Source organism: Equus quagga, chromosome 13 (assembly GCF_021613505.1).
Source record: "Equus quagga isolate Etosha38 chromosome 13, UCLA_HA_Equagga_1.0, whole genome shotgun sequence".
Taxonomy (NCBI): domain Eukaryota; kingdom Metazoa; phylum Chordata; class Mammalia; order Perissodactyla; family Equidae; genus Equus; species Equus quagga.
Genome location: NC_060279.1, coordinates 89,561,931 through 89,581,980, shown reverse-complemented (window position 1 = coordinate 89,581,980; position 20,050 = coordinate 89,561,931). Strand labels below are relative to the sequence as shown.

The 20,050-nt window shown below is 56.4% G+C and overlaps 3 protein-coding genes across 5 annotated transcripts; all 3 read right to left on the bottom strand.

The window, feature by feature from the left end:
- Positions 1-340: 340 nt before the first annotated feature.
- Positions 341-3,031, bottom strand: LOC124251138 (uncharacterized). The gene is made up of 5 exons (XM_046683659.1): positions 2,836-3,031; positions 2,339-2,539; positions 2,054-2,239; positions 1,214-1,326; positions 341-693 (listed from the first exon to the last, which is right to left on the bottom strand). The coding sequence occupies exons 1-5, from the start codon at positions 2,989-2,991 to the stop codon at positions 348-350; spliced, it is 1,002 nt and encodes a 333-aa protein (XP_046539615.1). The 5' UTR covers positions 2,992-3,031; the 3' UTR covers positions 341-347.
- On the bottom strand, positions 2,549-9,007 carry NTF4 (neurotrophin 4). Of its 3 annotated transcripts, XR_006891681.1 has the most exons (4): positions 7,618-9,007; positions 6,486-6,609; positions 5,098-5,900; positions 2,549-2,835 (listed from the first exon to the last, which is right to left on the bottom strand). XR_006891681.1 is itself a non-coding variant. In XM_046683660.1 (3 exons), exon 3 carries the CDS (start codon positions 5,886-5,888, stop codon positions 5,256-5,258), a length of 633 nt encoding a protein of 210 aa, XP_046539616.1. In that variant the 5' UTR covers positions 5,889-5,900; positions 6,486-6,609; positions 7,618-9,007; the 3' UTR covers positions 4,679-5,255. The 3 variants fall into 3 exon arrangements, 2 of the variants coding, with proteins under 2 accessions (XP_046539616.1, XP_046539617.1); XM_046683660.1 differs by lacking the exon at positions 2,549-2,835 and having other exon boundaries at positions 4,679-5,900; XM_046683661.1 differs by lacking the exons at positions 2,549-2,835; positions 7,618-9,007 and adding an exon at positions 7,020-7,397 and having other exon boundaries at positions 4,679-5,900.
- Positions 9,008-9,109: 102 nt separating this feature from the next.
- Positions 9,110-15,268, bottom strand: KCNA7 (potassium voltage-gated channel subfamily A member 7). The gene is made up of 2 exons (XM_046680375.1): positions 13,307-15,268; positions 9,110-12,368 (listed from the first exon to the last, which is right to left on the bottom strand). The coding sequence occupies exons 1-2, from the start codon at positions 14,198-14,200 to the stop codon at positions 11,559-11,561; spliced, it is 1,704 nt and encodes a 567-aa protein (XP_046536331.1). The 5' UTR covers positions 14,201-15,268; the 3' UTR covers positions 9,110-11,558.
- Positions 15,269-20,050: the final 4,782 nt, after the last annotated feature.

Below are 20,050 nucleotides of genomic sequence, written 5' to 3'. Positions count from 1 at the left end.
AAGGGCCTCAGCGGGAGCCCGATCTCCCCCACACTTAGGCCCCCAGAAGCCAGGATGCCGGAGCCGAACTCAGCAGAGTACGGTTATAGGTTCTTTAACTCTCATTGAGTAAGCTCTCCCGCTCTGCCGCCGACGGCGCAGCCCGCCCGCTGGCCCACCGAGCCGAGCGAGTTTTCCCGGCTCAGCCCAGGCCCCGCAGCGGAGTGGGCGTGCCCGGTCTGTCCCGCCCCCACGTGGTGGGTGGGGCTCCGATCTTTAGCCCCGCCCACCGCGCCCTTGTCGTGGTCCTCTAGGCCCCGCTCTCCCCGCCCAGGGGGCGTGTCCGGGGCGGGGCTAGCGCGCCCGGCTCAGGCAAGCGCCGGCTTCAAGCTGCCGTAGCGGGAGTTTTCGGTGCGGTAGGCTTGCGGCACGCTGTGGATGCCCGGCACGGACTTCCAGTGAAGGCCGCCCCACGGCAGCTCCAGCGGGCAGAAACGGTCGAGCCGGCGCAGTGGGTGAAGCGGGGGTCCGTAGGACTCCTGAGCCAGAGGCAACGCTCCGCGGTGCGGCACGGCTGGCGTCACCGGGCGGACACGGGGCACGCGGATCTCCGGTGGCCGGGCCGGCCAAGAGGAGCACGGATAGGCCTGGGGCGTCTCCTCGAAGGTCCAGGAGGTCAGCGAGTCATTGCGGCGATATCTAGACAACTCCTTCCTGTTTAGGGGGAGGAGGAGGCAGGATGGGGGGGACACAGCTGGATTCCAGGGAGGAGGCTGAAGTTCAGACCTCCGAGGCTGCCCGCCCGAACTCCTGCGTTTCGAGGTGAGGACACATTTGCAGGAGTCGGGGACCCCATGGGAAGGATGGGGCTGGGAACTCCTAGCCTGGACTCCTGGATCCTCGAGTACTTAAGGGTCTGGAATATAGGGTTTTCGCATCCTTGGGAAGGAGTATCTGTGGACTCCAATATCTAAGTAGGCCCCGCCCTGGCCCCCGAGATCCAGAACTCCCTCTTCGGCACTCCGCAGGCTTCATGTTCCTGAGAGTCGACGCTAAGGATACCGGGGCGCTAAGAGGGAGGGGGCTGGGTCTGAACTTCCGCTTCTTGCAGGAGCAGGAGCTGAAGGCCGAGACTACTGAGTCGGGGAGGGGGAACCGACACCGGTGCTCGGCGTCCCACCAGCCTGTGCAGGGGCTGTGCAGGGGGTGGTGTCGAGCGGGGCCCCAGGCTCACTTCGGGTAGGCCCGGAAGTCCCGTGCCGAGGTGGTCAAATAGAGCTGCTGGCGGTCCAGGATGGCCTGGTCGGATACTGGGAAAAGCCGGCCGGCCAGGTCGGGGCTTTTTGTCTAGGGGATTAGAGCCTCATGAGAATCCGGGGAGGAGGGGTGAGCAAGAAAGAAGTTTCGTACCCCGTTCCAAGTCCTGGCTCCCAGATTCAGAATCCTTCTTCCTTCAGCCTCCTCAGTCCTTCTAGACCAGGCCCTCACGCCCCCCGCAGAATCCGAATTCCTCCTGACCAGTCGCACGCCAGCACACTTGACCTTCCCTCCCCAAATCAGAACCCTGACCAGCCTCACCTCCAAAGTCCAAACCCTTTCTGTCCGTCATCGAACACAAAGCCAAGCCCCCAGCCACAGAAAAACTTCCCGGCTCCGCCCCCAGACTCAAAACTTCCTGGTCCCGCCGCTGGAATTCAGTAGCACCTCGAGCAACAATTCTTCCTCGCTTCACCCCAACGGAGAAATGTCTACCCGCGACCCCATCCAGGAATATTCCAGGCCCGCCCCCACGTACAGTCGGCTGCCTAGCTCCGCCCCCAGCCTCAGATCCCCCTCCTAGCCCCGCCCCAGGATTTACTAGTTGCGCCCCCAGCCTCAGAGCTGGGATTTCCGACCTTCGGTCCTCTGCTCCCTCTGGTCCCGCCTCAAGAGGTTCAAGTCCCTCCCCCAGTCTATAGAGCCTCCTGATTCCGCCCCAGACCTTTTAGCCACAGCCCCAGACTCAAAATTCCTTCTGGCCCCGCCCCAAGTTCCGCTGGTCTGGTCCCTAGCCTCAGAGGCCCTCCCATCGCACCGGCGCGGCCTTCAACCCCGCTACCCGGGACTGGCCCCCGCGGTGGCGGTCCGCAAGCTCCAGGGGCTGGGGCCCGACGTAGAAGGTGGCGCTCTGGTCCAGGCCGGGCCAGCCGGTGTACTGCGCCTTCGTCTCGCTGCACTGGTGCTTTGTGATCAGAGGGAGGCGCCAGCCGCGGTGTCTGAGCTGCGGAAGGTGATGCGGGGACCCAACGTGAGGGCGCAAGGGACTCCAGTGCGGTCCACAGCCCCAACCCCCACGGACCTTGGCATCCCAGAATCTCACCTTTTCCCCTAAGTCCTTGATCCCCACAGTCTGCGTCGGGTCAGCAGGCTCTGCGGCCTTGGGCTGCGCGTAGGGCCCGCCGTGGGTCTTGGGCGCGTGAGCCGAGCCGGAGGTCGTCTCCCATCTGCTGATGACCTCGTCGAAAGCCCAGATGTGCAAGTCCTGCTTTGCGGCCGGGGGCAGGGGATCTGCGACCGTGGACTGGGGAGAAGGCGCGGGATGTCAGCTGAAAAGACTTGAGAGGCGGGCCGGTGAGGCCTAATTTCTCCCAGTCAGTCCCAAGTCCCCTTCTCCCTCCAGTTTCAGACATCCAGGTTCCTTGGCCCCATCTCTCAGACCCAGGACTCCGAGACCCTCCTCCTTCGATCTGACAGGAGCCGGAGCTCTCAGTCCCCTTTTCTCTCCACGCCGGGCGTCTGGGTCCCCAGGCAGCTCGTTCAGACACACGACTCTAGCTCCCCAGTCTCCTCGAGGCCAGGAGCCTCTGGTCCTCTCACCTGCACAGTGGGCGGGGGAAAGGGCACGGATGGGGTAAAGTGGTGGGCGACGCCACTGCTGGTGAGATGCCAGCTGGGCCAGCACCCAGGCATCTCGGTCCCAGAGATGGGGCGCCACGGGGGACCATGGCGCGGAGCTAGGGTCGGACCGGCCATGGTCCCACCCCAGCCCCGGAGCCAAGCAGGAGCAGGCTTGTTGTTGCCGTTGCCCGGGGCGACAGAACCCGCCCACTCTGAACCCAGCCAATGGGGGGCCTGCAGGCGTGTGGATGGATGGATGGATAGAGTGAGAAAAAGACCCACGCACAGAGGGACGAGGACTTTGAGAGAGGGGCACAGAAACGCAGAGAACTCGGGAGGGGAGAGACCCAGAAGAGAGAGAGTAGAAAGTGGGGAAGAGAAGGGGAAATAGAAGTTTCAGAGTTGTAAAGTTTTAGAGACATAGAGACCGGAGGGGAGGGGGGGGGGGGGGGGGGGGGGGGGGTCGGAGATCCAGAAAGGGGGTCCAGAGACCCAGAAAGGAAGGAGGACAGGGACCACCCAGCACATCAGGGAATCCGTGAGAAACACCCCCCTTTCCCACAGGGTCCCAGCCCTCTTGGCTGCCTCCTCCCTCTGCCCAGCCTGCCCACCTCGGGGGTAACGATTTCCAGACTTCCCCGGGGCCCTCCCTCCCTCCCTCCTTGTGTGTGCTGAAGGAGCCAGCATGGCCTCGGCTTCTCGGCTGTCCCGCCTGCCTTTGATTTGCTTGAAAACTTCCACCTGGGGATGGGGGTAGGGGGCGAAGAGGGAGAGACCCACAGGGAAATACTTAGCAAAAAAAAAGGGGGGGGGGTTCGGAAAGAGCTTTGATGAGTGAGAAAGAATTACAGACTAGAACGGGGGGAGAGCCGGTGGGAAACAGACACAAAGAGAACTATTGACCCAGAGACCAGAGACAGGAAGTGAGATGAGAGACAGAGAGGGATGCGGCCAAAAACAGAGTGGGAACCATAGAGCCAGAACACAGAGATGGAGAAACAGAGGCAGCCAGAGCCCCACGCTGCCGAGCGGCCCCCAGCCTTCCCAGTCTGTGTTGCTGGGGGATGGGGGATGTCTATGCCCTTAGCCCAAAGCTGGTCTTAAGAGTGTCTGTGTGTGTGTGTGTGTGTTGGCAAGAGGCATGAGGCCATGGAGCGGTAATACAGGAAGGGGTGTCCTGAGGGTGTGGGATGTACCCCTGACTTCCCTTGTCACTTCCTCACGTTAAACACCTGTAGGTCAAGGCTTCTGCTTCCTCAGCCCCCATTATCTCATTATCTCATGCTACCAACCCATTCTTCAGACAGGGAAAACAGACACTGCCTTTTTTCTCTTTTTTCTTTTCTGTTGCTTTTTTTTTTTTTTGAGGAAGATTTAGTCCTGAGCTAACATCCGTGCCCATCTTCCTCCACTCTATATGTGGGACACGTGCCACAGCATGGCTTGCCAAGCAGTGCCATGTCTGCACCTGGGATCTGAACCAGCGAACCCCAGGCTGCCGAAGCAGAACATGGAAACCTAACCGCTGCGCCACCAGGCCGGCCCCAAGGCTGCCTTTTGCAGCCTGGCCCAGGGTCCCACTAACCCCCTCATTCAGGCTTCTGGGGCCCGTTCTCCTATTGGATTTTCCTGGCTCACTCAAGGCCTACGTGTGTCCAGATAAGCCCGGATCCTAGCCAGGGGGCAGGCCAATTGGTCAGAACCTCAGGCCCTCCTCAAGGTGGACCAGTTTAAGTTCTACTTCATTCTCAATGGGGGGTAAAGGTTGAGACAGGGAAGGGGGGTAGAAACCTGACTCAAACTGCCCACCAGAGCCAAACTCTCTAGCATCCTGACTCCCTGCCATTCAACCCTGCTTGTGTTCCTACTGTGATGGGGGTCTAACTACCTCAAAACAGAATATTCTAAGTCATCATTCACCCACCTGACCAAGTAAGATTTCTCATTTGAACCCTAGCTCCCAGCTAATTGCCTCCCCCACCCACTTCTTGACAGATCCCCTCCTTGTCACTCTCTCCAGAGTGCACAAGGTGATGTCCTCTGAGATTGTGTGGTCAGCTATTTAGAAGCCAAGGGTCTCCAATGGTCAAATCCACCAGAGTTGATCTGACAAGTTGTGTATTAGAGCTGATAAACAGTAGGCACTCAGAAAATATTGGCTATTATTATCATCATCATTATCCTCAAGTTCATCCAAGAGAACTCCTATTCATCCTTCAAAACCCCATTTGGTTTCATCACCTGTCTTGCCCAGATTGAGCTCTCAAAATCAGAGAGCTGTGATTTTGTGACCATTTGATATGTTCCCAAACTGAGGCCCAGAGCAGCCAGGTGCCTCCTGCGGTCCCTCAGGATCCAGTTCTCTTCCTCCTCTGCCTGCCTAGTTCCAGGGCATGGGCCTAGGCCCTGCCAGTCCGGCTGAGGAGAGTGCAGACGCAGGCAGTGTCAATTCGAATCCATCGCCAGCCCACACGGCCCTGGGCATCAGTGGTCAACGCCCGCACGTAGGACTGCTTGGCCTTACACTCAGACACCCAGTGCCTCCGGTCCACACCCCGGCAGCCCCCTCCACCTCCACCGGGGCCACCTTCCCCGGCGCTGTCAGCCTTGCAGCGGGTCTCAAAGAAGTACTGGCGAAGGGGACTGCCACCAGCTGCAGGCACCTCGCCCAGCACCTCCACCTCGCGCCCCCTCAGGTCCACGGCCGTCCGGCGGTCTGTCACCCAGCCGCTGACTGCATCGCACACGGCCAGCTCTCCCCGGCGACTCGCTGGGGCTGTCTCGCTCACCCCCCGCCGACTGCGGTTGGCTGGGCTGCCCGCTGGCTCCCCAAAGGCCCTGGCCTCCAGCAGGAAGAGCAGAGGGGGGCCCGCGGGAGCGCCCCTGGACAGGGCTACACGAGGGGACAGGAGGTCCCACTCAGGGGCTGGAAATGGGGGCAGTGGCGAGGGTGGGGGATGGGGCTCCATGGGGACACTGGGGAGGAGGAAAAGTAAGAGGATGGGGACGGAGCATGAGGGGTGGGGGCGCATCTCGCTGAGCACCTGAGGAGAGAGAGAAGGAAGCTGGAGTTAAAGAAGAGGGTAACAACTTAGTCGGGGGGCAGAAGTTGGGAATTCCAGGGGGACCTGCACCCCAGAATCACGGAGAGGCCCTAGTTCTAGAACCTTGGGGGACCCCTATATTCTAGGACTTGAAGAACGTCCAACTTCTAGATTAATCTTAATTATTCTACTACTATTACTAATCTTAGCCAACAAATGGGGAAATACAGGCTCAGAGAGGTTAGTAACTTGTACCAGGTCACATAGCCAGCAAATAAATGCAAGAGGTGGGACTTGAACCCTATCGGAGCAACTCCACTCTGTCATCCTGCCTCTACAACCCAGAGGAACCCTAAGTCCTGCAGCCTGGGGGAGGTTTGAGGTTCCCAAATTCTGAGAGGCCACGTCCTGGAATCCCAGGAAGACCCAGGTTCAGCTCAGGACTGCCACTTAAGGAGGCTGTGAAATTGATTCGGGAGTGGAAGACACTGGTGGGGGCACTGTTCTCGACAACATTCTAGAAGCCTGTGGTTTTGGGAAGGGGTGGCACAGAGGGGACTGGGATGCAGCAAGTGGTTACCGGACCTGTCAGCACCTCCTCCGCCTCCGAGCTCCGGGGCTGGGGGCCCCCGGGCTCCGGGGGGCCCCTGTGGGGGACACAGGTGGCCCCCTCCTTCCTGACATCTCAGGAGAGGGAGGGGGCAGCCACCTAGGGGAAGAAGCGGATGGGCAGGTTATATAGGCAGGTGGGGGAGGGGGCCTGAACCCATGAGCGCTCCCCTTCCCGGTGTTCCTGTTAAAGCGTAGGGGACCCAAAAGTCAAGGCTGCACCCCCTTCCCAGAGGCCCCTTCCCTGCCCAGGTGATGGCTCCTGGCTGGGATGGGAAGCAGATGGGGGATGAGAGGGGAGGGGAGAGGCTGTGGATGGAGGAGGCTGGAAAAGATTACATACTCCTCAGCCCATTCATCTCCCAGACGGAGCGGGGGCGGGGCTGGCCTGGACACCCGGGTCCCCGAGGGCCCACACTCATGAAGCCCTGGGTCCCCGAGGCTGCTTCCTGGAATGTTCTCTCCTCGCAGGACAGGCCAGGGCCCGTCCAAGACGTCTGCTACACATACCTGGAGTGGCTGCCTGCTCCGGCTGGGAGATGGGGAAATGGCAAGGGGGAGTGTGAAGAGGGGCGCATGTTGACCCAACCGGGACCGGGCGTCTAGATCCCCAGCTGCCTCCTCCCTCAGACCGGGAATCCTGGTCCCCAGCTGCCTCCTCCCATAGGAGACCAGGCGCCAGCTCCCTCCTCTCTCTGACCCAAGAGCCCTGGGCCCCAGCCCCTCCTCCTGCGGGAGCTCAGACCCCCGGCTCCCTCCCTTAGATGCAGGATCCAGGCCCCCAAATCTCTCTACTCTCAGACCCAGGAGTCGGGACCCCTAGTGTCCTCCTTCCCCAGACCCAGGAGTTCTGGAGGTCAAGCCCCTCCTCCCCAGGTACTCAGAAGTACGGACTCCCAGGTCCCTCCTCCCCGAGAAGATTTAGGCTGGGGGTCCAGACTCCTGAGACCCTGCTGGGGTAACCGGCTGCGGATCCGGACACTTTCCTCCTGCCTCAGTTTCCTCAGCCAAGCCCCGCCCCCGCCGGCCCCGCCCCCGTCCCTCCCTACCCGGGGGCAGGGCGACCCGGGCGCCGGAATCCCGGGGGAGGAGGCGCGGAGGCTCTTACCTGGGGCGCCCTCCTCGGCTCCCGCGGCTGCCCCTGGCGCGGCGGCGGCTCCTCCTCCTGCTCGCTGGCTGCAGGGACGCCCGCGCCTCGCGGCTCGCGCTCCGGAGGGCCTGGCCGGGGCGGGGCGGGGCTGGGCGGGGCCGGCGGCGGGGGAGGGGCCGGGGTCCCGCCTTCCTCACGCGTGCCGGGCCTCGGAAGGCCGGCCCGGCTCCCGCAGCCAGCCCTCCTCCCTCAGTCCCCGGAGGCCATGCCCCCAGCTCCTCTTCCCTCAGACCCAGGGGTCCCGGCCCCCAGCTCCTCCTCTCTCAGACCCAGGGGTCCAGGCCCCCAACCCCACCTCCTTCAGACCCAGGAGTCCGGGACCCCAGCCCCTCCTCCCTCAGACCCAGGAGTCCAGGCCCCCAGCCCCTCCTCCCTCAGACCCAGGAGTCTGGGTCTGAGATTCCTTTGCCTTCTTTTGCCAATTTAGTGTCAATCCCGGGGCAGATTCCCACCCTCTCTCTCATCCCCACTTTCCCAGGAGCCCCAGGCCAGACATTAACCAGCTGGGCTTGGGCAGTGATAAGGACCGAGGCCGGGGGAGACAGTGGATGTGGGGGGCTCCCCCACAGTCGTCTCTCCTGGAATTTCCTGGGTGGGGACTGCGGAGAGGGTCTTGTCCTGAGCTCAGAGAAGGGAAATTCAAGGTATTATAGGACTCAGGGATAGACAAAGATAGGATTTGGTTAGAGAAAGTGAATAGTGACAGATGAAGGGGGATGGGGGAAGGCACAGAAATGGAGTGGGAAAGGGGTCAGAGTCCAAGCGAAAGAGGAGGACAGACACCCAGAGAGAGGGGACACCCCAAGAGAAGGAGACAGAACCCTAGAAGGGGGACAGAGACCCAGAGAGAGAGACCTAAGACAGACAGAGATCAGACGGGAGCTGGAGCCCAGGACAGTCCTACAGGAGAGCCCTGCGCCCCTCCCGGGGAGCTATTTTCAGGAGGAAAACTGACACCCACCTTGGGGGGGGGTCACCCATACACCTCCCTCAGCCTAAATATAGCATGGCAAGGTGGCAGGAAGGGTGTCCCCGGATTAGGGTGTTCCCCTCTCCTCCCCATCTCAGCCAAGGCAACATAGAAGGCGGCTACAGTTGTTTATTGGGGTGGGGGAGGGGCACCTCCCAGTCTCTAAGTGTCCACTCAGGTCACCTCCCTGACCTCTCCGCACTTCCCTCCATCCCTAATCTCCAAGCACGTCCCACCCCCAACAGAGGGACTCTATGTAACCCAGTCTATGATGAGGTAGCACACGTGTGTTTTCAAAGAGTAATGGGAAGCAGTCCCGGTCCCCCTCTCTGGGTCCCTGTCCCCCTCTTTGGGTCCCTGTCCCCCTCTCTCTGGTCTCTGTCCCTCTCTCTCTGGGTCCCCGTCCCTCTCTCTCTGGGTCTCTGTCCCCCTCTCTCTGGGTCTCTGTCCCCCTCTCTCTGGGTCCCTGTCCCCCTCTCTGGGTCTCTGTCCCCCTCTCTCTGGGTCTCTGTCCCCCTCTCTCTGGGTCTCTTCTCCCCTTCTGCGGGTCTCTGTCCTCATTCCTGGGTCTCTTGCCCCCTCCAGGCTGCTGTGAGAAGTGACTACCTAAAAGTTGTATTATTTTCAACTTTTATCAAACCCTTCCCATAACCTGTGCCTCCCTCTCTCTCTGTATTAAAAGGTGGTTGGATTACGTCAGAGGTTTCCAAGCTGAATTTCTTAGCTGTGTTCTGAGTTGACAAGAGGGACTCCCTAAGAGGAGTGTCCCCCTCAAACCAGTTCCCCTCTGATGTGACACAGTCGTGTCTCTCAGTAAGATTTCATTTAACCAAAAAAAAAAAAAAGGGGGAGGTGGTTATAGCTAAAAGTAAAAATGACAACACTCTGTAAACCGCTGGACGGGTTTTAATAAATTAATATGATAAAGTCCTTTGAAAGATGCCTGCCACATAGGAAACCCTATATGTGTTAGTGATTTAACCCGCCTCCTCCTCCTCGAAATGCCCTTTTAGTACTGAAAGACCTCTGAAAATGTTCTGGCTCCGTGAGGGTGACACTCTCCCCTCTGAGCCTCAGTTTCCTTGTTTGTGAGGAATGAGGCTGTTGGACTCAGGAGGTCCTGTGTATACCAGAAGGCTGATGGGGACACGTGGGGTTGGCCACAAGCCACAAGCCCTGGCCCCGGGGGACAGGCCACGCGACCTTGGGAAGCCACTCCCATGCTCTAAGACTCTGGTTTCTCCCCTGGAAAGTAGAGTGGGCCCCCCAGTTTGCCTGACAGTCTCCCTGAGCTGCGGGAGGATGGGGTGGCACGCCTGGTCTGGGGGCTCTGTGATTCTGTGGAACAGAGATTGTGCGTCTCTCTTGGGTTCAGGGGAGCTGCATTTGTCTGCCTTTTTCTTTTCTGGTTCTCCTTTTCCGGGGCGCTCTGGTTTGTTTCCAGCCCTGGATGTCTGCCTCTCTCTCTCTCTCTGAGTGCCTGACAGCCCCCCTCTGGGTCTCTATCCACCACTCTTAGTCTCTGTCCCCGTCCATCTGGGTGTCTGTCTCCCCCTCTCTTTGGGTCTTCGTGCCCCTCTTCCTTGAGTTTCTATCTCTTCCTTTCTCTGGGCCTCTTGCCCTCCCCAGGTCTCTGTCCCCCTCCTCTGGGTTTCTGTCCCCCCTTCATGTCTGGACAGAGTACAATTTCTCCCTCTTTCCCCCTTCTGTGTGGCTCTGATCTCCACATCTAGAAGCAAAATGGTAGGGGAGGACAGACAGGGGGGCGTTGAATGGCAAAACAAAGCAGGTGTGGGGTAAACGGAAGGAGTGTCGACATCTTCCTAGTTCACCCAGAAGCCCTCTGGGTGGACAACTGAATCCACGGATACAGAACCCAGCCCCACCCCTTGAAGTGAGTGACACTGGGCAAGCCAGTTCAGTTCGCCTCCCAGAGTCTACAATACCACACTCGCTCCCTGAAACATGATTCCTCCCCAGTGCTGTTGTCCTTGAGTCCTTTTCCTACCATTAAGTGCAAAACAAACCAACGTGGCCCTATGGAGCTCATACATACAGTCCGACTCAACCCAACATTCCTACAGGACTCACAGTGACATGACGTAACTCAACTCCGCATGGCCCTACAAGACTCAAACAGTTGTACCACCCAACTGAACCGGCCCTACGAGACTCACATGGTCATACAACTCATTACAGCTCAACTCAATGTAGACCCGAAAAACTTCCAGCCACATCACGGCGCTATTCAACCCCATGGAACCCTGAAAGACATACAGTCATACGTTCCAACCCAACTTAACCTCATGTGACCCTGAAAGCTCACATTCTATCACTTGACTCTTTGGATTTCTACATGACTCACAAGTTCACAGAACCTAAAATAACATGGCCCTAGAAGAATTGCAAAGCCACACAATTTCCAACGTGTCTCAACTCGACTCCATGACACCATGCATGAACACGCAATCACTCCCAACAATGCCATGGGCAGCCACCTAACCTGACCCAACATTGCCCTAGAGGATCATCAAACCACAGAATCTCGCACAATGCAGTTGGACAAGACTCACCCAGACTCGCAACCAAACCCAACCCAACAAGGAACTGAAAAACTCACAAAGCTATGTGACCAAACCTATCTCGACACTACCTCTAAAGGCTTCACGAGGCTTTCACAACCCAATGCAACACAAACCAACGGAGTCTCCCGTCAACTCGGCATAACCCAGTGCCATTCATTGCCACCTAAGGAGGTACCCGCAGGAGCTACCAAACCACACAGCTGAAGACCCAAAAAGACTCTCAGCATTCCCCAACTCATTACCACTTAACCTAGTTCTTCCTAAACCCAACACCCTCCCCCGACCTTCCCCTCCACCCACCCCCCTCCAAGGAAATGTGAGGTCCTGCAGACCTCAACTGTCCCTCACACTTCAGTGACCATGTGTTTCCCAGGGGGGGCCCAGAGTGGAGGCGGTAGCTCGGGTACCTCTCCATCCATCAACCCCCCATTGACCTTGCCCTCCAGTGGGCCACAAGGCTGCGTGTCCACATGGCTGTACATCCCGGCCTCTTCGCTGTCTGTCTCCCGATGGTAAAAGTAGCTGAAGTTGGAGACAATGACCGGCACAGGCAGGGAAATGGTCAGCACGCCGGCAATGGCACACAGAGAGCCCACTATCTTGCCACCCACGGTGACGGGCGCCATGTCTCCATAGCCAACTGTGGTCATGGTGACCACTGCCCACCAGAAGGACTCAGGGATGCTGGTGAAATGGGAGTCTGCCCGGTCGGCCTCGGCAAAGTAGACTGCGCTGGAGAAGAGGACCACACCAATGAAGAGGAAGAAGATGAGGAGGCCCAGCTCACGCATGGAGGCCCGTAGTGTCTGGCCCAAGATTTGCAGGCCCTTGGAGTGCCGGGACAGCTTGAAGATGCGGAAGACACGCACCAGTCGGATGACACGTAGGATGGCCAGTGACATGGCCGGCTGGCCCACCCCCCGCTGCCGGGCAAGCTCAGTGCCCAGTGCCACAAAGTAGGGCAGGATGGCCACAAAATCGATGAGGTTCATTACGTTCTTGAAGAAGACTGCCTTGCTGGGGCAGGTTGCCAGGCGCACCAGCAGCTCGAAGGAGAACCAACAGATGCACAGCGTCTCCACCACAAAGAATGGGTCATCTAAGCGAGGCGGGGGTCCGGGTACCTGGTTGGAGCCGTTCAGCCGAGCAGGGAACTGCAGGGAAGAAGGGCTTCAGGGAGGACCATGCCAGGGCTGGGACACACTCGAATGGCCATATTTCTTGTTTAAATATCCAACTGCTTATCTACAAATTAGTCAATAGCCGCTGCCCCCAGACCTCCAGTTACTCAGATGTCTTCACTCCTTCCCAGGACCATAAGGATGGTCCCTGGACAGCTGACTTTGTGATCCCTGATCCTTCACTGGCAGGGCCTCCCAAAATGATGCTAGAATGGGGTTCAACATCTTCTCTCCCAAAGTCCCACCCCCAGCATTGATGTTTTTAGATAGGGAGGGCCCTTGCACCCGCCCTACTCCCATGTGCCCTGCCCTCCCTAACTCAGCCCAGACTATATTGGGTAAGACTTTTCTGTACCCCAAACTCTGGGCTCCTTCTCTCATAGTCCTCAGCCCGACTTTTTTTGTAATAGATTCCTCCTACCTCCGCCCTCAGGCCCCACCCCTCTGTCTCCAGCACCCTCAGCTGCTTTCTTTGGGCCCTGGCTCTCACCACCTCTAGCCCATCGTTCCCACTGGTTACTGTGCAGACCTCAGATTTTTCAGGTTCTCCTGCACCCCTCAGCTTCGATTTCTTAATGTACTTGTCCTCTTGGCCTTCTGATAGGCCTCCTATTCAAATCCTCAGTCCTGGTCTCCATTAAGCTATACCTTCCCCACCCCCAGTTTTTAATCCCCTGGTCAGGCCCTGTCGCTGCGGTGCCCACTCTTCACAGCCCCTTGCCCCATCGAAGATAGGCCAGGTCCTCCTACCAGGTCTCCAATGCCCCGCCTACCCACAGCCAAGCCCCACCTTCCTGAGGCCCCCGCCTCCCACTGCCCCTTACTCCGCCTTTTGATTGGCCAGGTCTTCGTGGACCCCGCCCAGCTCCTCCCAAACCCCGCCTCTCTCCACCCGGGCCCCGCCCCCTCACCGGGCCAGCGGCAGCCACCGCGGCGAGCCCAGGGCTGTCGCGGTCGTCGCGGAAATCGGGCAGCGTCTCGAGGCAGAAGACGACGATGGAGACGAGGATGACGAGCACGGAGACGACGGCGAGCACGCGCGCGGCCTGCGAGCTCTCGGGGAACTCGAAGAGCAGCCAGAGCTGGCGCGCGAAGGCGCGGCGGGGCAGGGGGCGCTCGGGCGGCAAGGGGCAGCCCTCGTCCTCGCGCAGGCGCGCCAGCGCCGCGGTGCCCAGCCCGTAAAAGGCCACCTCCTCCAGGAAGATGTCGAGCGGCACGTGCGCCGGCCGCCGCAGCCGCCCGCCCGACTGGTAGTAGTAGAGCACGGCGTCGAAGCTGGGCCGGTGCCGGTCGAAGAAGTACTCGCGGCGCGCGCCGTCGTAGAAGCGGCTGCGGCGCACCGGGTCCCCGAGCAGCGTGTCCGGGAAGCGGCCCAGGGTGCGCGCCCGCGTCTCGAAGCGCAGCCCCGCCACGTTGAGCACCACCCGCTCGCAGCAGCCACACGGCGGCGGGCACCGCGGCTCCATGGCGCGCGCAGCCCCGGCGACCCGCGGACGGACGTGTGGCCCCGACGCCCGACCCGGCCCGGCCCCGCCTCGGCCACCGCCGCCGCCGCCGCCGCCCCAGCCTGGTGTCCGGTGTCCACGCGTAAAAATAGCCCGGCCGGCAGGCCAGGGCGCGGGGGAGGGGGCGCCGTGACCCCGGCGGGGCAGAGGGTGGCCGCGCGCCCTCTGCCGGGGCGCCCGCCTTTCCCCCCAGCCGCCGCCGTGCCGCGCTCTCTCGGCTTCCATCCCGATTTCGGTTCCCCTTTCCCTCTGTCTCTCCATCGCTCGGGATCTCTGTCCTGCGTGACTCCGGGTTTCCATGTGTCTCTCTCATCTCTTTTTTATGAGTGTCTGAGCCCCTCTTTTGGAGTCACCAAATTTCCAACCCTCTTTCTCTCGTTCTCTTGTGTCTCCGCGTCTGGTTCTACCTTACTTTGGGTCTCTGTCAGAGATGTATCTCTGAGTATCTCTATGGATCACTTATCTCTGAGTTTTGTCGTTGTAGGGGGTCTGTGTCTTGGTGTCTCTGGATCTCTGTCTTTGTTTTGTGTCTTGTTTCTCGGGGGTCTGTCCCTATTTATCTCTTGTCTCCCTTGGTCTCTATCTCTCCCCTCTGTCTGAGTCTTTCTGCCTTTCTGCTTCTTGTCTCTCTGGGTTTCTTCTCTCACTATCTCTTAGCCCTGTGTGTCTCTGTCCTGGATTTCTCCGGGGCGCCCCTTTGGGTCTCTTTCTTTCCCTGTGTCTCTGAATTACTGTGGGTCTCTGTCTCAGGGCCTCTGGACCCCTCAGGGTCTCCGGAGTCCTAATCGCTGAATCTCTAGGTCGGCTCCGCCAGTGTCCTCGTGGTTGCTGGGTCCCGGGGACTCTCCAGCAGCTGCAAACCATGAGCATGTGCGCCCCACACCCAGTCCCCTCGCCCGGGTCTCGTCCGGGGTCTCCACCTGAATTCTCTGCCAGACGTTCTGAGAATCCTCCAGGTCCTGAGCTGTAGCCCTGAATAGTGCAGACGGAGGCGGGGCCTGCCAGGAACAGGTGGGAGGTGGGCCGTGGAGATGTCTCAGGGTCACTCGAAGGGACCGAAGGACAGACAGACGGTGGCCTTCCAGCCACCGGTGTCCAATGACACCACGTAAAAATAGCCGCATCTAGCCTATCGGAAGGGCTTCGGGGGAAGTGGTGGGGATTGGTCGCCGGGACTCCAGGGAATGGGGTCCCGGGCGCCCTCTGCTGGGGGACTGGAGAGAGACACTGAAGGTTATAACTCCCTGCGAATTCTGGCGCTCTGCAATTTCTTCCTGGGATGCTGTGTCACCAGCCCTCTGGATTTCTGTGTCCCTCTCTCTGGGTCTCTATCCTCCCTCTCTCGGGTCTCTGTCCCCCCATCTCTCTAGTCTTTTCTCTTCCGTTCTCCCTGGTCTCTGTCTCCTTTCTTCTTTGTCTCCTCTTTTCTCCCCTTCTCAGAGACCGCAAAGACACCCCTCTTTGTGGTCTCTGAACTGTGTGTGTGAACTGCTCCCTCCTCTCTGCAGCCCTGTCTCTTACAATCTTCTTCCGCTGAGCCTGGAGGGGGTGTCCCTCCTTGCCACTTCCAGCCAATTCTCCCTGCCTCAGCTCCTTTGAAGCTCAAGCTTTCCATGGAGGCTTCTTCTCATCCTTACTTAATGAGCTCATCCTTTTCCATTCTGGCCACTCCCGATCTTTCATAGAAGATTTTGGGTCCTACCCATCACTCTACAACTACTGTCATTATCCTTAGTAATTTCAATATCCCCATAGATGGTCCTGCTGAAACCTGGCCTGCACTGGAAAATCTGGCCTGTACTGGATTGTCTTTTCCAAAAAGGACCATATTTTTTGTCCTACCAGGTAGTCCCAAGCCTTGCCACACCCTATCTCGTGGAGTCCATGTCACCAGCTTTTGACGACTCTTTCAACTAACAGACCACCTCGGAAGGAATACTGTGATTTCTGAGGTTGGGTCAAAAGGCAACTTTCCGCACCACTCTTTTCCCTGGGACACTTGTGCAGGCCAGATGGCGAAGCCCATGTGGAGAGGATGCTAGGGTACCAGCCCTGAGCCCTGGCTTGACTCACAGCTGATCACCAGCACCAACCTGCAGCCGTGTGAGTGAGCCATTCTGGAAGCCTGTCCTCCCCCAGCCAGGCTACCCCTGCCGATGCTCCTGGAGCAGAGATAAACCTTCCTCCCCAAGACCTGCCCACATTGCAAACTTGGGAGGGAAATAAATGATCTTTGCGGTTTTCAGCCATGCAGTCTCTGGGTGGTTTGTTACAAATGCTGCAGGAATAGATAACCAGAACATGACTTCTCGCTACTCTGAGCCCATCATTTCCATCTATCTTCCCCTCCGCCCCACACCAGCTGCCCACTTTCTTTCTTTCTGTTTTTTAAAGTTTTCTTGAGCTACAATTCACGTACCATACAATTCACCCATTTAAAGTGTACAACACAAAGTCTATGCTCTCCTTTTTCCCATCAACTGAGTTTTAAAACCTTTGAAGTCCACCAGCATGAACAGTGCATTGACTCTTACCTCTTCATCATGTCTGACTCCCCCCACTTTGTCCTCCCCTTCCTTCTTTCCTCTGCTTCCACTGTTCCACGTCCACCCATAAAATCACTCTTCCACACGTCTCTAACTCCCTTGCCTATGACCCCCTCCAGGGCACTGTTGGGGCCAAACCCTAACCCTAGTAAATCCTTCTCTCACCTACTCTGTGCCTTCCCAGGGGGCCCGGAGCAAGGCTGGACCCCAAAGTACCCTCCGCCTCCCCAAGATGGCTGTTACCCATCTTCGTTCTCCTCAAATACCCTACAGCGCCCTGACCCAGTCAGCTGATTGCCTCACTCCTCATTCCTCTGAAAACGTAAAAGCTCCCAGAACGCTTCATCTTCCTGCAGCCCATGCTACCATCCACCCAGATGACCTGCTTTTCATCTGTCCCACCCCAATCGAAGACCAACATCTTGCCTCGTGTCCTGGATCCCATCTCCCTGTTCCACCTGCAGACTCTGCTCCTGTCATCACTCTTACTTCTCCTGTATCATCAGTGTGGGAGGCAGAATGATGCTCCCCTGAAAGATGTCCACATCCTGACCCCCGGAACCTTTGAATATATCACCCTATATGGCTAAAGGGACTTTGTGAACATGATTAAATTGAGTCTCTTGAGTTGGGGAGATTATCCTGCATGATCTGGGTGGACCCAACGTCATCATGAGGGTCTTTATAAGAGAGGTAGGAAGGTCAGACTCATAGAAGAGGCGAAGATAGAAGTAGAGGTCAGAGAGAAGATGCTACACTGCCGACGTTGAAGATGGAGGAAGAGGTCATGAGCCAAGGGATGCAGGCAGCTCTAGAAGCTGGAAAAGGCAACCAAGCGAATTATCTCCTAGGGCCTCCAGAAGGAACCAGCCCTGCAGACCTATTTTAGACTTCTGGCCTCCAGAAGTGTATGCTAATAAATGAGTGGTTGTAAGCCACTAAGCTTGTGGTAATTTGTTACAGCAGTGACAGGAAACTAACACAGCGGGTTTCTCCCATTCCTTGATATCATTCCCACGTTATAATAATATCTTTTTTTTACTTTTAATTTTGAAATACTGTTAGACTTACAGAAGAGTTGCAAAGATTGCACACAGATTTCATGAATATCCTTCACTCAGCTTCCTCTAATGTTAGCATCTTACATTGCTGTGGTATATTTGGGAAAACCAAGAAATTGACGTTGGTGCAATGCTGTTGCCTGAAGGACAATCGGATTGCCTTTGCTTTTCCACTAATGTCCTTTCTCCATTCCAGGAGCCAACCCAGGATACCACATGGCTTTTAGTTGTCACGTCTCCTTATCTCCTGCAATCTGTGCTTGTTTCTTACTTTTTCCTTGTCTTTAATGACCTCAACACTTTTGAAGAATACTTGTCAGTTACTTTGTAGACTGTCCCTCAATTTGTGTTTATCTGGCATTTTATCTTGATTAGATTGAGATTATAAGGTTTTTGGGGGGGGTGGGGGAAGAATGCCACAGAGGTGAAGTCCTCGTCTCATCACATCATATTAGGGGCACATGATGTTGATAAGCTTTATCACGAGTGATATTAATTTTGATCACTTGGTTAGGATAGTGTCTGCTGGGTTTCTCCACTGTAAAGTTATTTCTTCCCTTTGTAATTAACGAATATTTGAGGAAGCCATCTGTTTTGTTCAGTCAAGTTTATTGAGATTTAATTTACATAGAATAAAATTCACCCTTTATAGCGTACATTTCTATGAGTTTTGGCAAATGTGTAGTCATGGAACTGCCACGACAATCAAAATATAGAACAGCTCTGGGGCCGGCCCATGGCCAAGTGGCTAAGTTTGCGCACTCTGCTTCGGCGGCCCAGGGTTTCGCGGGTTCGGATCCTGGGTGTGGACATGGCACCGCTCATCAGGCCATGCTGAGGTGGCATCCCACATGCCACAACCAGAAGGACCTACAACTAGAATATACAACTATGTACCGGGGGGCTTTGGGGAGAAGAAGAAAAGATTGGTAACAGATGTTAGCTTAGGTGCCAGTCTTTAAAAAAAAACAAAAAAGAGAACAGCTCCAACACCCCCCAAAGTTCTCTCCTTCCCTTTGTAGTCAGCTGCTTTCCCCAGCTCCGGGTCTTGAAAAGTACTGCTGTTTTCTCTCCTTCCATCCCTGTAGTTTTGCTTTTTCCAGAATGTCAAATAAATGAAATCATGCAATATGTAGCCTTTTGAATCTGCCTCCTCTGCTTAGCATAATGCACTGAAGATTCACTCCTGTTGTGTGTGTTAATGGTTCTTTCCTTCTTAACACTCAGTGCTGTTCCAAAGCCTGATGTACGCCCATTTGTTTATACATTCACTGTATATGAGAGACATTTGAATTACATTTCATTTTTGGTGGTTACAAATAAAGATGCTATAAAAATCCATGTACACGCTTTTGTGTGAACATAAGTTTTCAGGTCTCTTGAATAAGTAGCTAAGAGTGGGTTTTCTGGGTTGTAGGATAAGTCCATGCTTAACTTTTTGTGTGTGTGAGGAAGATTGGCCCTGAGCTAACATCTACTGCTAATCTTCCTCTTTTTGCTTGAAGAAGATTGTCGCTAACATCTGTGCCCATCTTCCTCTATTTTGTATGTGGGATGCTGCCATAGTGTGGCTTGATGAGCAGTCCTAGGTCGGTACCTGGGATCCCAACCAGCGAACCCCAGTAATATGGTGCATATACTGCGTATTATATAAAACCTGCGTGGGAGCCAGCCCCGTGGCATTGTGGCTAAGTTTAGTCCTCTACTTCCCTGGCTTGGGGTTTGTGGCCCCCATCTTGGGCACGGACCTATGCACCACTCATCAAGCCCCGCTGTGGCGACATCCCACATACAAGATAGAGGAAGACTGGCACAGATGTTAGCTCAGGGCCAATCTTCCTCCCAAAAACAACAACAACAAAACAACACATTATGAAGGCAGGTTTAGCTTTGTTTATTTCCTTTAAACTTTGTATTTTGAAAGAATTTTAGAATTACAGAAAAGCTCCAAAAAATAGTGGAGTTCCCACGTGTACATAAACAAAGCAAATATGTCCAAATATTTTTTAAAGTACGTGCTTTTATACTACGTTTCTTGAAACGTGAAATTAGTCATTTACATTTTGTAATAATTTCTGTAATTATTAGACAGGCAAGTGGATCTATCCGAAAAACTTAAAATACAATACTTAACTCCTGATAGGTCTGCAGAGCCCTAACTAACAGGGCTGCTGACTCTGATCTCAGGGCCAACATGGGGTTCCTGTCATCCGTCCTAAAACAGGCCCTTTGCACTTGCTGTTAACCCTGCCCGGATCTCTCTTCCATCAGGCCTCTGTTCAAATGTCACCTCTTCAGCAGAGCGTTTCATCATCTTCCTTTCCTTTTTTTTTTTAAGATTTTATTTTTCCTTCTTCTCCCAAAGCCCCCTGGTACATAGTACATAGTGTATTTTTAGTTGTGGGTCCTTCTAGTTGTGGGCTATGTGTGACACCGCCTGAACATGGCTTGATGAGCAGTGCCACGTCCGTGCCCAGGATTCGAACCTGCGAAACCCTGGGCCGCTAGAACGCGCGAACTTAACCACTCGGCCACGGGGCCAG